The 16,563-nt window shown below is 46.7% G+C and overlaps 1 protein-coding gene across 5 annotated transcripts in view; it reads left to right on the top strand.

The window, feature by feature from the left end:
- LOC114844508 (zinc finger E-box-binding homeobox 1-like) overlaps nucleotides 1–16,563 on the top strand; it is a 33,690-nt gene that overhangs the window by 540 nt on the left and 16,587 nt on the right. Inside the window, exons 1-2 of one of the 5 annotated variants that reach the window (XM_055503556.1) lie at nucleotides 182–196; nucleotides 5,544–5,662. The exons of 1 other annotated variant lie outside the window; for it this stretch is intronic. In XM_055503556.1, the coding sequence (XP_055359531.1) occupies nucleotide 5,662 (1 nt within the window). In that variant the 5' untranslated portion in view covers nucleotides 182–196; nucleotides 5,544–5,661. Of the gene's footprint in view, nucleotides 1–181; nucleotides 197–266; nucleotides 1,080–1,829; nucleotides 5,455–5,543; nucleotides 5,663–16,563 lie in introns of those variants that run through there. 3 more of the 5 variants (XM_029131950.3, XM_055503555.1, XM_029131947.3) reach the window with 3 other exon arrangements.

Here is a 16,563-nt window from a genome sequence, read left to right as displayed (position 1 = left end):
AGTTTCGTGCTAACTCGCTGCTCGGCTGCGTTGGTCGCTCCGTCCGGTTCGGAGCAGCTTCGGACCTGCTTGTTTTTCGCGGCGTGTTTTTCGGCAGCATCGGATGTTTGGGTCGGAGGCGCTGTGAAGATCTTGGCTGATTATTTTACCTCCACTTTGCTCCGTGTCGCGACCGTCAAACGCTCTCTGAAACAAGGTAAGAGTTGAATGATGTTGTTGGTTTCTTCACAAAGTACCTTTATTTTCATCCACGCGTGTTTCCTCTCAACCCAGCAGCGTCTTTTCCTGTCACAAATTGTACTTTTCGGACTATTATTTTACTGCAACAATAAAAGTTGTTTTCGCCTGCATGTTAAGAAATCACAAGTGGGTGTTGGTTTCAGTTTCTAAGCGCACATTCAGTGCACGCGCTGCCTTTGGTTGTAAGTGATGCCGTTATATTTACCTTATCTTAGTATTAGTACGTGCCGTGACACGGTTGTGGTAATCCTCTAATATCACCTAAAGGCAGTTAATCTCTATGCTATCATCATAAAATAGGTCAGAATATTTGCGGGTGGGATATTTTTCCTACACAGTCCGAATATTATGAGAGTACAAGCCCACCTGTGCTGAAGTAGTGGACGTACAATAAAACACAGACGTAGGATGGTGTAATACCTTTAAATTTAGACAAACCCTTTGAGCCAGAGTCGCTCATTGGACGATTTTCGTTACCTGTACGTCCCCTCTTATTTCGTATCCACCAATAAAAAAGTAAATCCATAAATATATAAATATATATTTGGAAACTGTTATGAGGTGTGCGAGCCGAGAGGGTGGAAAGCACCTTTTTTTTCTCCTCCTGCTGCTGACGACACGACGGTGACTCTGTGCGTCCGCACAGGAGCCATCATCACCATCATCATCATCATGTTTACCTGAACGCGGATAACGGGGCTGACAAATGGCCTAGAAATAAACACCGATAACACCTGCGGCTCGCGATCGCTGACGGAACCGGATCCGCTCGCCGCTTCCTGGAGGCTCTGTGCGCCGTAAGGAGCCAGGAAAACCGCTCCAAATGTCAACTTGTGCAGGTAGAGATGGCTCGTTTTTTTTTGGGGGGGGGGGCGGTTGTTCCACCGTGTGCGGTGCCAGCTCCGCACGGGTGCTCGCCGTCCCTTCATTCTCGCGGGATTTATCGCATCGACACGCATCGCTGACCCACTTGTGTATGTTTTATCTGCCCTTTTATCTATTCTTCGCGGACTGGATGCCTCGTTTGCTCGAGTGCACCCCGCGAGCCCCGCGTGCGTGTCTGCGCGCGCGTGTAGCCCGCGAATAAACGGCGCATAGGGTGATTTATTCCCCCGTTCCTCGCCGCGCGTGTGCGCCAGCCGCTCACGTATCGCTCGCCATCAACCCTCTCGTTGTCGTCTATTGTGTTGCGGTAATTCGTTACACAATTTCCCGAGCGGACAGCGCGGAGGGGAATGGCGGTCAGAAGCATTACTGCAGTGAAGGCGGGGTTGGTGCTTTTTTCTGGACCGGAGACGGCCAGGTACGCAAGGTGATGCAACACCTTTTAAAGGTGGATTTTTTTTGCGTACCCCCCCCCCCCCCGCGATATCTTCTTCGATGCAATTTGGGAATATTCCCGCGCGCACCGCTCCGTTTTTTTCCCGAGGAGTGCGAGTTGAAACGGGGTTTCTGGCGTGAAGCGAGCACATCCTGGTCCGCGTAACAGCGCGCACGATCAAGATGGCACAACGTGCACGCTTCCATCTGTGTTAAGTATTAACTCCCCTCGCGTGCCTTCATTTTCCAACCTGTCTCAATGCATTTCATACGGTTTCTGATGAAATCACACACTCTCCCATTACTATTTTTTTTTAAATGAGCTGAATGTGACCTCCAGCCTCATAATGAGGCAAATGATTCCGTAGAAATGAAACATACATTGTCTTGGAAGGTGAACTGGTGAACCTTGGACGACTTCCATCGCAGGCGTCTGGATCATTATGAAACCAAATTCCTTATTAGCTGTAAATAATTTTTTCAATAACAGGATTCGTTATTTTGCTGGTAATATTGCAGAGGTTATGCGACTGCCCTTTAATTTGTTATAACAACAATCCACAGGTCAGCATTGTTACATTTGAGAAGACAAAGCTTCTCATTATTGGTTTGAAATGACCTAATAATGGAATTAGTTTTCATTTCCTCCATGTATTCATAGCCAAACCTGTGGCATTTTGCACTTTATGGGGCCACATCTCCTGATTTGATTGTTCTACTGGTTAATTGGTTTATAACCATGGGATGAATGACTGTCTAAGGCCATAATGAGGCAAAATATACAGAGATTTGTGTAACTGTTACGCTATTGTCGCACTGGCAGACTCTCAGCATTGTGCTCATGGTTAATAACAATTTAGCACCGTTAATGACATGTGCTACGAGCACTTGACATCTCACCACTCCCTCTGAACAACAGTGTTGAATTTGGCAGGACAGATGCACAAACGCGCTTTATGTGAAGCAGAGCCCTTAACAAAATCATTAGTGGATTTCAGGAAACAGATTGGATAATGTGCTCTCCTTTCTGGTTAGTAGAGCTGTAGGGTTGAAACTAAGTCCACTCAGTCCAGGTAAGATAAACGTTGTCTTTACTGTGTTTTATTTTCTACGGTTTAAGATAGAAACACTGAGTTTTACCAACAGCTCTAATGTTATTTCTTTGTAATATGTCGTTTGAAGTCGGTCCCTGTAGTTGTGAGAAGTCCGAGGCAGGGTTCGGAAGCTGGTCTGAGACTCATCTTCGGACGCTTGGCTGTAAACGGCAGGTGATGTTCCTCCACGTGTGCTGCCGCCGCTCTGGCCGCTGTTTTCATCCAGTGTCTTCATTCTGGCTTTAATGAGCTCAGTGTTTGTGTGCGCACACTCAGCTAGGCTGCAATCTAGCACTGCAATTTAGGGACGACAGGAATGTAGTGTGGTGGTAACATACCTTGTCAGGATAAACACAGCGGCCTACTCCCAGACTTGGACGGCTCACAAGGATCTGAGGCTCGGCCTTCACCGGTGTCTGAGGGTTTTATCTGGCACTGAGGAGGCTTGTTTCTGTTTGGGATGTCTCTTTGGCTTCTACTAGTTTCACAACATCACCCAGGTCTCTTCTTAGTCACACAAGTCGCACAAATTACTGCAGATGCACTGGTATCACTTACGGCGATGGTGGTGCAGTAAACGATGCTCTGCACGAGTTTGTTCATTGACTGCAATTTTATTTCAGGTTAGTCTGTTATAAAAAAACATTTGAGGATATTAAAGTGCTTTGAATAAGTGGAAAGGACGACTCTGTCTTTGGTAAGAGGCTCTTTGATCAGCTGCTGTTTGATGCCTAGATGAGTGGCGTCCTTTCTCTCTGCGCATTGAAGGCTCCTCTGTGTATCTTGAGTTATATTGTAATCACTGCTTTAATATCTGTGATCTTTTAATTGAGCTTATATCTCTCTGTCACCCCAGCTGACCTTTTCTGCGTGTGGATCACGAGGTTAATAAACCCAATATGCCTCATACAGTCAGCATCTCTTCAAAGATGATAAACATTAAAGCTTTGGTATGTTTTATTTTGTATTCAAGTATGAATGAGGCATTTTTGAGGTCACCATGAGGTCTTCCAGTCGCAGCTGCTCTCCAGAGCAGAGGAGTCACGTGAATGCCTCCCTTCTAAGGCTATACTGAGCACTGGTTTGCAGCTGACATGGTATTAAATCATAGCTGTTATAAGATACAATCACAATTAGTCGATTCAGTTGCTCAGACGCTTATGTTACACTGTATAAACCAGGTGATATTTAATTTTAGCCTTACGTTTTAGATTTGTGCTCATTTGTTGCTGTTTCTATGTAAACATTCATACACGCCTCTGTTGTTGTGCGTTGGTGCATCAGCTGTGGGAAATAGTCCAGAGTGCTGTTAGACGTGGTCGTGGTCAACAGTAGCTGTTAATTGATCTACGACCAACGGTCATTTACGTCACTCTCTCCTCGCTCTGAAGAGCCTGGGGCTGCGTGTCTCTGTGTGTGTGCACGTGTTTCCTTTGCACAAATGGGTCTGTGGAATGACAAAGCACTACAGGACGTCTTTAGCGAGTCAGCAGTGGCCCCTCCCATCACCTTTTATGGTTGGAGGGGGAGGTGCGGCAAGGCTACTCATGCTGCTGCTGTGACTAATTGAGAGGTGTGTGTGTGTGTATGTGTGTGTGTGTGTGTGTGTGTGTGTGTTTGTGCGTGTGTGCGTGTGTGTGTGTGGGTGACCCAGAGAGGGAGCGTGTGCTCTGCACTTACCTTGTTCACACTGGTGTATAAAATAAGATTTAATCCCTTTTTAAAACTGATCATCCTTCACTATCATCAACTATCATCAATGGGTATTAGCACATCACACTCACTACATTACTCAAGATTCTGTGATCTATTTTGTAATTGTGACCTGAATAATAGTTTGTTTTGGGGTTTATCTGAATCTTGTGTTTATGGACATTTGGATGTGCAGGTGACGTGTGTGCGTGCGTGCGTGTGTGTGTGTGTGTGTGTGTGTGTGTGTGTGTGTGTGTGTGTGTGTGTGTGTGTGTGTGTGTATTAGCATGACGTTGGAAAGTGTCACTTTCCTCCAGGCTTTACATAACATCACAGACCCGCTTGTTTGGATTTACATGCATTAAAGTGGTGCCTGTGAGGGAAAGTCAGCGGTTCCTGCTGCTGTTGTTGTTCTTCAATTAGATGTTGGCTGATAAAGGCACCTTGACAATTTATGCATGGAAAGAAATGGCAGATGACTCCATTCAGTCGAACAGCTCAATGCAACAAGGTTAAACAGGTTGAATCAACAGACACCACAATATTCACTTGACTGCAGTGTTTCAGCTTTTAAATAGTGAGCCCAACTTAAAAAAGAATGTAGGCCACGCTAATTAGTTAATACTTAATTAGTATGAAATGCAGCAAAACAGACAGCCTTTTTGGATAGAAATAGTGTGTGTTACAGTTTTGAACCCAAATACTTTCTTTTTGGAGAAATACACCGTATACACATATCCCAGAGTGAAGAGATGCTGTGAAACAACATTTTTAGCAAGCTTCCCCCGAGAGGCTGCTCAGGATGCTGGAAACATTAGAACAAAACAGGCAGAGGAACAATGTTAAGAAAGAGCCTTGATGATTTTGTAAATCCTCCATCTATGATGTTTTTACCTTAAATAAGTCAATTATAGCCAAGCTAAATCCCGCTCTGAACCTAACACGCTGTTTAAAATCAATGTCATGTAAGACCACGTTTGCTCACTACCACCTACGCTGCAAACAAAGCCAAATGTGGAAGCAGAAGTGAAATTCACCTCCAGCGCCACCAGTGCATGAAGTCTCAGAGGAACTGCCAAACCTGTATCAGCGCCTTGTTTTCTTAAAGGTGTGCTAAACCATTTCCACAATTAACCTGCTTTGCTGCTGCCTTTCAGCGTCTTCATTCACCCACCTGAATATTCATGTGTTTAATAGGCTCCCCCAGCAGCAAGCAGCTAAAACCTTAATCTCCCAGCCAAGTGAGCGCTATGAAAGACTGCCTGTGGAGAAGGAACCCAGTGTTTTCTGCTGCTCCTGACCATCATCCAACTCCAGTAAGATATATGAAGGTCTTTGTTTGAAACTTACAACATGAGTACATCTGGGCCTTCACATAAGATTTAGATCAATTAATACCCATGTAGGGGTAAATGCATTTCAGTGATTGTGTGGGATACGTATGCACACAGTCTACTTTGCATCAGAAGAAAGAGTCCCATTCAAAGTTGTGTGTGTGTGGGAGAGGGGGAGCACTCTTTCACTCTCAGCTGGTGGGAAACTCCTGTCCCTCTCCTTTGGTGGTGCTGGCATTTGCATATCCTGCTGTCCTCCATTGTCTCTGTTTCTTCTGCAGCCTCAGATGCAGAGCGGAGGCTGCAGCCTTCTCGGGCTCAGAGGAAACGAGTGAAAACGCAGGCCAAGGCTGCTGCCTATCTTCAGGCTTATTGCCGAGCCACAGCCAAGGGCGCTCCACAGTAGAGAAGAGAAGCTGTAGTATTGGGAAGCTGAAGTAGGATGCTACTTGAGTGTGAGAGGCTACTCAGGATGCTCGAAACACTGGCATGAAAAGGACTCTTATTTTTAAAATTTCATTTAAAATGCTTCAGGCTATGCTGTTCTTACCTTAAATAAACCCTCAGACGTATGTGCAGCCACTCAGCAGCCCCAGTGGTCTTAGCTGACATAAATAATAAGCGTTGGGCAGGTGGGTTAGGAGGGGACTGGATCGCTAAAGACACCCCAGAGGCCTCAGAGGGCACAGCAGCAGGACAAGTTACAGTGGAATAGAGAATGAGATTAGCACAGCACAGTGATTTATTTCTCATCTTTACACCTAAAAAAGAAATCTAGTTGAAATCCAGTGATATGTCCCAAAAAATATAGAAAAAAAAAATTTCTTGAGAGGCCAATTTGGAAAGCAAGCATGTTGAATTAGAATGCAAATAATTTTCTGAAATGCAGCAAATCCCCAGTCCAGCATTAATGAGCCTGGTGAAATGAAGCAGGGGATTTGATTATAGGCGGGGCGGAGATGTCTCTTTGTGTGTCTTGAGTCTTGTTGGCTTGATCCGCAGTGCTAGGAGCTGCAGGGAGGATGCATGAAACTTGTAGTGGCGAACACAGTGAGGAAGAACGGAGGGGATGTGGAAGACATCTCCACTGTCAGCGCAGATTTACATCCGCCTGCTGATGTAGAAGAACACTGGGAGTCATCTTCTAAATCATGCAGCCAAATTCATGGTGTAGGGAAAGCAAGCTGGAGAGGCTGAAGGAAAGGGAGTGTTGTTATTGAATTACAGGTGATGGCTGCTAATTGGGCTCTTCGGAGGGTGTGCGTCTATTTGCGCGGCGTGTGTGTGTGTGTGGTGAGTGTGTACATCCTGCTCCAGGGATCCAGAGTTAAGCATAGTGTGTGGCCCCATAGGGCGTCTTGAGTGCTTTAGAGGTTGTCCTGTCCCCATGGAGGGGAGCTAATGGAGGCCACCCAGCTCTGATGAATTACACCTAGACTGGCTAAATGCAGGCAAGATGGAGCCCGGGTGATGCTGGAGTAATTGAGGCGGCTGCTGAGCATGAGAGAGCACAGGTTTTGATGAGCTCCAGGCACGAAGCTACACGCTTGTGCCAGAGCGGTGATAATAGCGGCCTCACCGCCTCCCGGCGATGCTTGGCAGGTGTTGATAGGGCCCCAAACACTGCATCTGAATACGCATTATTGTGTCAGTGATTCACATGAGTCAACAGTTACTCGACCTGTAGCTCATGGCAGAGTAAAAAATGTCCTAGCAGCAAAGTTGTTTCTATTTACTGTATGGTTTTGTACTAATGGGACTCAGTGTCTGTAAAGGTTCTCAGGTCCAGGTCATGTTGTATTTGTTTTTTGCTGAGTGTTCAGGATCGCTGCCGCCGCCGCGCTGTTGATCAAAGCAGATTTGGTGCTGCTGCTGCAGCGTGATTGTTGAGGCGTCAGCTGTTTGGCATTAACTCCAGGACCACTGGGGCAAGGCCAGCACACCTTTGTGTGTGTGTCTGTGTGTGTGTTACAGCTGTCTGTCAAACCTCCTACATCAACGTACTTTTATCTGTCCGTTATTAGGTGTGACAGTATTACTATAATAAGTACTTGTGTGTTTGAAGGTGGCGTGTTTGGCAGGAAATGAGTGAGGGGCTGTGCTGCGTGGCAGCGTGGTTAGTTGGTCAAATGACCTAGTTGTGTAACGCTGTTCTCACTTCTTCTGCACCTGTGTTGAATGAAGAATCCTTATTCTCACATCAGATAGAAGAATAGGAAAGCTGTCTTCACTGCACACTGACCCATCAGATGTCAGACCGCATCAGCCAGCTAGGAACGGTTAGAGCAGGTAGTGTTGGTTGGTCCCATAACAAATATGTTTGACATAACAAAACTCATAATGAATAATTTATGTGTTTGACCTTTGTCCTAAACGATTGTATCAGTAATGTCGCTTTAAATTAGCTGCTGTCGTTTGGAAACCGCCTGCCAGTGTCTGTAGTTTAATATCCTGCCCTCAGCAGCGCTTTTCCTTTTTGGGCTATCGGTGTTAAAGAGCTGGCCCAGGTGCTGCTCCGGGTCGGGCTCGTACGTCTCCACTGGGTTTCATCAACACTGTTTTCCTCCGCTTCTCATGCAGCAAGCATCTGAATGTCAGCTCTTAGATATTTGGCGCTAATCTCCAACCTGGAGTGAACCTGCGCACGGGCTGCTTCCACGCCAGCGGCTTCGCCTCGGACTCAGACAGGCAGGTTTCCAGGGTTCAAGAGCAGGAAACCAAGTAACGGGGCAAGTGTTTACATGGTTGTAGGTAGAATCACCTGATGGTTTATTCCTTTATTTATTTCTCAGCACAGTGAGGGATTTGCTGGTAGTATTGAAGCTTGTGTCGTGTGTGTGCGTGTGTGTATGTGTGTGTGTGTGTGTGTGTGTGTGTGTGTGTGCTCCAGTGTAGCAGGTGTGCCTGCCCCAGTACAAGTCTCATAAATACCACCTGACACCGTTACAGCAGGCATGCTTCAATATAAACCTTCTCCCATGGCGTGAGCACGCAGCCCTTCAGCACAATTAGATTATACCACAGTTCAGGGGAGGGAAGCTGCAACCCAGCGCCGCGTCTCTTAGAGCAAACTGGTCTGAACACAGCAGTCAGGAGCTGGGACTTAAATTTAGCTGCTTTGGCTTCTGAATTCACTTGGCTTGACCTCCGTTGGCTCCTTCTCAGACGTTCATCTGCAAAGATTCTAATGGCCACATCACAGCCTGTCGTTGGAGAGTCAGTGTATTTGAGTCTTATGGAAAGATTACTGTGTTTCTGGACTTTCATAATGAATGGAATTTGTAATTTGGTGCTGTTTGGGCCAGAGGTGATTGTAATTCTAAATATTGGTCTGGCATTCACCTGTTTGCTGCCTCGCCTTAATGGCATTTCTGTGGAGTTTTGGTCCGAGCGTGCCTGACATTTTGCTAAACTGTGTTCGGAAGCGTGCCTGTGTTCCTTCCCCCTCCTCCCTGCATTGTGTCCCTGGGTAAACAGCCAGACGCTCACAGGCCTATATCCTCACACAGGGCCCATACAGTACATTCTGGGAGTTAGCTGCAGACGCAGGATTATGCCTTTGTCTTGAATTGTGCGCCCGGCTCAGAGCAGCCATGAGATGTTTATGTTTGATGTTTTCCCAGAACACACCTGTAACGCGAAAGTAGGCTAGCATCTGATTATGCAAAAGCAGCTCAGGCTTTTCTGTGTCGAGGCACAAGTTCCATAAAGTATGCGGAACGAAAACGCATCAAATATGAGTTTGATCTATTTGCAGTTCATAGAATAAACATATTGTAAGACGCCACAGTCTAATCCAGATAAATCCATCAAGATGTTGTAAGTTCTTTGAAAGGATGGTGCCTGTGGCGGTCCCTCCTTCAATCACTCCAGAGGTTCAGAGCTGTTAATATAAGCGTATGGAGATCCTCCTATGCCACTCAGACCTGAAGCCTTCCCTCTAGTGTCCAGGCACAGTCTCATCTCCAGTGTAAAGCCCCCCCCCTCACTGACAGCCCTTCAGTGTGAGCTGGAGCCACCCGGCACCCAGACGGCACCAGCATGGTCTTCATTTAGTGAGGACAGCGCCGCGGTGCCAACGGCGTGTGCCAGAGAGCGGCCCGCAGAGACGCTGAGCTGCTGCCAGCTCCTGACATACAGTAGATGGGTGGGTCCGTGCCAGCAGCGCCAAAAATACAGTGGGCCGATGAAGTAATATGATGTAAGGGTGTGGGATGGTGTGAAGTAGTGTTCTGAGGTGTAAGGGAAGGGGGGGGCGGCATCTGTGTCTATTTCCCATCTGTTTTATGACTATGAAGGGAAGCTGCTGACTGAATACACAGACTCATTCATAAGGACTTTGCATTTTGAGTAATATTTGTTCATTTTTACTTTAGCTGTAAATTGACTGTTTCTGTTCATCGACAAATTGATGGGCACATGTTTTAGCTTGACTTCATTCTACTACAACCATAGTTGTGAGAATGTCTGTGTGGCTCCTGGGTCACAGATTTGACCCAGTCATAGATATATGACCAAGTAGAACCTGTCTGCGGGTGGCTCTCGTGTGAACCCACTGTGACTGACGCTGTGTTACAGTTCACACCAGTTTGACCGGACAGCTGTTCCCAACAACGTGTTTGACGTCGCAGCGATAGCTCCAGACGTGTTGTGTAGCATCGTCATCCCAGATCTCAGGACTAAGCGCAGCACAACTCGCCACTGACACAGAATCAGCTCAGGGCAATACACACTTCCCCCACAGGCTCGCCGCTCACAGACACAGTAATCTGTCCCAGAGACACTTCTAAACACACGTCATGTTTGGCACAGTGCAGAGCTTCAGCTTTACCTGATGCTGAGCAGTTCTTTGGAACCAACAAAAGTCTTCAGTTGTGCGACCTATTTCCCAAGGAGATTTCTGCCAGGGAGAGTGTGTGTGATGGGAATACTGAGCAGATGAGAAGTGGAGAAAAATGTAGTGGTGAGGAGATTATAGGTGGTACCTGCTGGGGTGTAAACCAGGCTCACAGAGGAGATTATTGACACAGTGGAAGTTTGTTTTCTGTCGGGACACACAGTGACTGATGGAAGGAGAGAGGACGGACTCATTCAGCCTCACGCAAAAGGCAAGAATCCCACATATTTCACGCTGGCCAAAAAATTCAATAAAAAGAGCTTTGACCTAAAAATCATCATTCACATATTGATATATTACACATCAACGGGGACAGATGAGGCAGATGTGCCAGCTGTAGTTCATTTATCCGACTCGCCGCGGCTTTCAACAAAAGGTGTCTGGAAAATCAGGATGTAGACTGGAACAAACGCGTTGGTAACAAAAGAGTCCAGCTGTCACTCAAGCAGCTCTGACGTTCGGTGTCGACATTCATATTCTGTGATATTCATTATAATAGAATGCTATTAAGCTTTTAGCAGACAGGGTCAATCTGAGGAAGTAGTCAGTGAACTTTGTGTTTAATCACACGCAGACCTAATAGGTGGACGTGAATGACAGCTCTCATGCGATAAGACCCACAGTTTAGCAGGAAACGCCTCTGTTTATTCCTCATCACAGCTTGTTTTGCTTCGTAGACCTCCAGAAGTGTGTTGTTTCGCCTTGTTGGGCCGAGACTTGGCTGAGAGGATATTAACCTTGTTGCACCTAGAGATCGACCCCACCCCCACTTGTAGTGTAGTGTGACAGGAAAGACGGAAGACAGGGAAAGGGGGTTGGGGTTATGTTAAAGGTCATAAGGGAGTAAGAACTGAAGGCAGCACATTTAGAGCACGCGGCCCGGCCCGGACACTTCGCCCCTGTGATATTGTCCAATCTACTACTTGATTAATGCCCGTTGGAGAATTCCTGCTCTTGCTCGCAGAGGTCACAGGTTAGGATCAGCAGCACAACAGCCGCTCTGGAACAAGTAGGGATTTACCGTCAAGGACACTTGAGTAGTTTGGGTAGTTGTGCGTGGACCCAGCTGTCTCTTGTCCCCACAGTGTTCCTCCACTCCACCAAATGCCTGCTCCTCAGTGACTGTTACCCTGCAGCCTCACACTCAGTAGCAGCTTTAACAGCCTGAAAAACATCTGTGAACAGTGAGATGAAGAAGAGTCCATTGACAGACTGACACTTGATCCATAAACCTATAGTCTGAAGGATGAAATTGCAAGTTTGTCAATTTTCTGCAGCCAACGTTTATCCTTGGATACGTCACCGTTTCTAACAATAGAGTTTCTGGTTCATCTGTATGATTTTCAGAGTCAGAACTACTCGACTGACTGAGTGCCAGAATGAAAGGGTTGAGCTTGTGGGGAGAATATGGTTCACGCAGACCTGCTTCCTACAAAGGTACCAGTAGCTGGAGCGAATAACAGGGCACAGAGCGGCAAACACCTGCAATTTAAACTGAGTGAGTGACACAGGAAAACAATGCACGCCGCTTCCCATGAAGCAGTTCAGCCCCTCCACCCAGATTCTACTGGAACGTTTATCTAATAGGACCCTTCGTAATCACATAGTTCTCCTGCTTCGGTATTGTCACGTCGTTGTGCTTTTTCTGAGTCCAAGGGGAGTTTATTTAGCACACAAGCTGAGCTGCTGCAGCCCAGGTCACATTCACACAGATGGAAACACTCAGGCCTGGAGACAACCCAGTGAGGAACCGTTGTCTGCTTTAGTCCACTCTGAAAGGACTCGAGCAGTTTAGCATTTAATTAAATGCTTTGAAATGTTACGTCCTTTATGTAGTGTTCTGCATTTCTACTGCTCTTTATGCACCCACCTGTTTGGGTGATTTATTATTACAAGTCTGACTTGTAATGACAAACTTGGCATCTTTTCAGAGGCTCGATTTGATGACACCACCTGACCTCCGACCTCGGCCGAGCTCCAATCCTAGCGTTGCGCTTGCAGAGCGAATGCAGAATTCCTGTGTTGCACCGAATGTGGAGCAGCGCCGGGCGGTGACTAAAGCTGAGCCGCCAAAAACACAGCGATGACCTAGATTTGCTCCCATCACTACCTGTCACTCCGTAAAACAACAGAGGATCCTAAGGGGCTGCAAAACAAATAGCAAATCCCATGTAGCTCAGGGGCTTTATGGAAGTGTCACCTACTGCCTGTTTGTTTGTTGTTCGCTGATCAGAGGCACGGCACTCAGTCTGCGTACGCCGGCGTCAGGGAAAGTGTTCTCAGCAGTTTAGGACTGGATAATAAGCTGGTTAGAAGACTTCTGCTTCCAGATGTTCCACACGTCTGACAGACGGTGGGTGACGGGTTTAGATTTCAAGTAGCTAAGATTTAAATCCTTGTCAATTTAGATTTAAAAATACATTTAGATTTAATAGTAGAATAAACTAGTGTTGATGTATATGCTGCTCTGTGCAGGACATAGTCTCCAGCTCTTCTTGGACTGGAACACAAAACCCCATGTATCCCACTGTGTGAATTGATTTAGATTCAATTTAATGGATTGAGGAGCAGCCACAACTCTGTGCTCCGCTGGATTCCAACCACAGGCGAACTGCCCTGCTCTCCTCCCTGCTCCGTCTCGTCATGTGACTGAAGACCATGTGGCCAGTGGCTCCTCCCTCCTGAGCGCTGGCCGCTCCGCGCCCCTCCTCCTCCTCCATGCTTTGTTGCCGCCCGCTCCCAGTCGGCGGGCGCAGGCGGCCATGTGGTGACCTTCCTGACCTCTTTAGCGCTGATTGGTGCAGCATGGCCGCACTCTTTAATTTCTGGCCTCTGGTCTTACACTGGAACATGGCTGCTTAGTGAGGGGCGACAGAGGCTGCACTTCATGCAAACGTGTAGACATCAGTTAGCATCAATATTAACATCAGAGTATATCTTGTATACTTGATACACATAATAAATGAAAAAGCATCATTGTCTGACACTATAGCCTTTATTATTATTATTTTTGTGTCTTTGTGCTTTTAAAAGCCTTTTAGCACTCAGATGCTGTAAGAAGAGTCAGCTGTAGCACATATACTGCAGAGTGTTGGAGCCCGAAGCGAGGAGCAGGAAAATGAGCGTCCAGCCGCTTTCTGAAAGGAACCTGTTCACTGCAGGTCATGCTACGGATGCACTACAGTCTATTTGTGCTCATAATGAAATCAAAAAGTCACATGCAGGTGATGTGTGGATAATATATAACCTGACAAAAAGCGTGCACACACACACACACACACACACACACACACACACACACACACATACACACACACACACACACACACACACACACACATTTATTCATTTAGGAAGGCAACAAGATTTAATGTCTTACTCTGGAATCACATGTCTGGCAAAGAGGAGGCCCACATAAAATAGAATTATTAAAGAGAAAAGGTAGGGAAAGTGCTGGTGTAGCAGTTCTGTTTGCTCTGCGTGCGCGAGCGTGCGCACACACACACACACACACACAAACACACACACACACACACTCTCTCTCTCTGAGTAACAGCTGGGCGTCTTAGGTAAATTGAATCAGCTGCTCCCTGCTCGGTCCGGCTCTCGTGTGGCCCCTGGCATGGAAACTCAAGCTATGGGATTGATTTTCTCTCTCGCTGTCGGTCTACCTCTGCCTAACTCATCCTGCTGTTTCAAAGCCAGCCTGACTACTCGACGGAATCCAGCCGCGTTGAAATCCAGGGGCGCAGGGAAAGCTTAACACCAGCTCACCTGGCTCATGCATGAGTTGTGTCAGTGGGCGTGCGCGCGCCGTGAGCCGGGTCACGCTGCCGATCTCAGTGACAGCGGCTTTTACTCTGTGTGGAGGTGTAACAGCAGCGGTTTCTAAAACCTGCCTGGTCTTTCCCTGCTTCAGAGTCCAGGGCAAAACCAGGTCAGTCCATCTTATTCTAATGGCCAATTCCTGGCAAGGCACATAACAAATACATGAGCGTTCACCTCCAACTCCATGTGCTGTTTTCTTCCTGACTTCAGGTTCCGCTCTCAGACCAGGGTTTGACTGACCAGACTCTTTCTCTCTTTCCCGCCACCTTTGTTTTCTGGACAGGAGGGAAGCGGGTCAGAGGCGCAGGCAGACGGGCCTGCGTTTAGCCTGCTAGCCTCGTACTTATGGTGACTGAGCGCCAGCATCTCTGAAGGCGTCAGTAGTTCATCCGTATCCGATGAACAGCAGGAAAAACACACACGGCCTCTGTTCTGCATTTTCTCTTCAGTGGATGTTTAGGTCACATGATTTGTGCATCATGGTTCATTTAACCACTTCTGTCTCTGTAAAGAGTTTTTAAACTCCACCGAGGCAGCGGAGACCAACTCTGGTCCTGCTTGGTTTGCACTGATTCTTGTATTTACACTGATTCATAATGCAGTGTGACCGTGTCCCACATTCTCTGCATCGTTTCTGATCACTGACACGCGGCGAGTTCAGTGTACAAACATTAGCTCTGCACAACAAATCATCCATGATAGATTACTGTATGAAATCCTTTAATCCAGGTGTCGAGCCGGTGTGGATGGCCCTTTGGCAGAGAAGATTAGTGCGTGGGTGCAGCTCCTCTTGTGGTACTTTATGCACGTACTGTGGCATTAAATTCAATTTTGAGCGAGAGCACGAGCTCTGCTCTGCAGTAGATGTAGTGGAGGGAGATGGGAAACGCCCCGAGTAGTTCTGTGAGTGAAGACAAGTGTGTGTGTGTGGAGGAAGAGAGGGAGTGGGTGTGTGAGTGGGAGGGAGTTCATGCGTGAGTGTGACAGTGCGGGTTATGTGACTGCCTGCCGGCCTCATCATTCACACACCTATCACTCTCTCTCTCTCTCTCTCTCTCTCTCTCTCTCTCTCTCTCTCTCTCTCTCTCTCTCTGTCTCTCTCTCTCTCTCTCTCTCTCTCTCTCTCTCTCTCGCTCACTGACACAGATGTTGTCTAAGTTGTTTGCACACTTAACTATTTACAGGTGAGGTATTCATTGTTGTGAAGAGGCTCCTGTTTCTCTTTACTGGTGTGTTTTTCGGTTCCTACACGAGTCAGTAGAAAGCTGAAATGAGAACTGCACGGCCCATTAGGCCAAGAAGCACACAAACACACACAGCACTCTCAGACTTACTTTTTGTTGCATGTGTCAGATGGTTTGTGTGATGAAGAGCTGATTAACACGTGGTTTTCTTTTTCATCTTAGTCCCGAAGGTCCTGATTTTGACTCCGTTCTTTTGTGCTGGGTAAAAATAGTATTCTGTACCAAAGCAACCATTGTTAAATGAAAAAGCCTTTCAGGAGCGGCCTTTTTCTGGCCGGACAGTGTAAACAGCATGACTGACACGCTTTCCAACCCAGGTTAGACGTTAGAGAGGTGGATACAGGAGGGAAGGTATTAAAATAAACAGGAAGTGACCGCTCATCACTTTACCCCTTCACTTCCTTCCATGTAATTTCCTGTACGGTATGTGGATGTCTGCTTAGAATAAATGCTCAGGTTGATTCATACCAATTATAATACTAGTTTATTAATATACCAACAATGTTTCTGAAATACAAGTCCTGAACATGACTGACTCAATAAAAGCTCTTTTACTGGTTCTTCAGGTTTTTTTTAATTTTTCAGGAGATGTCACATCATCATTTCCAAAAACAGCATCTGACTTATGGTTGCATCACTTTAAAGAGCCTGGGACTCATGAGGAGGATTTTCATGAGACTCCTTCAGCACTTTGAGTATAACCCTGCTCATCCGTTACTGTCTACGTGACTCACTGATCAACTCCATTTGATTAGACAGATGCTTTGTCTGCAGAGGTGCAGTCAAATCAGGCGCTAAGATCAGAGCTGAGAATGTTATGTAATACTCTGGTGTACTGCCACCCCCTGTGGAGAATGACTCATTACAGACACACACACAACTCATTTACCTATCACTGTGCAATTATCCCCATA

The sequence above is a fragment of the Betta splendens genome, chromosome 17 (assembly GCF_900634795.4).
Source record: "Betta splendens chromosome 17, fBetSpl5.4, whole genome shotgun sequence".
Lineage (NCBI taxonomy): Eukaryota > Metazoa > Chordata > Actinopteri > Anabantiformes > Osphronemidae > Betta > Betta splendens.
This window is presented reverse-complemented; position numbering and strand designations above follow the sequence as displayed.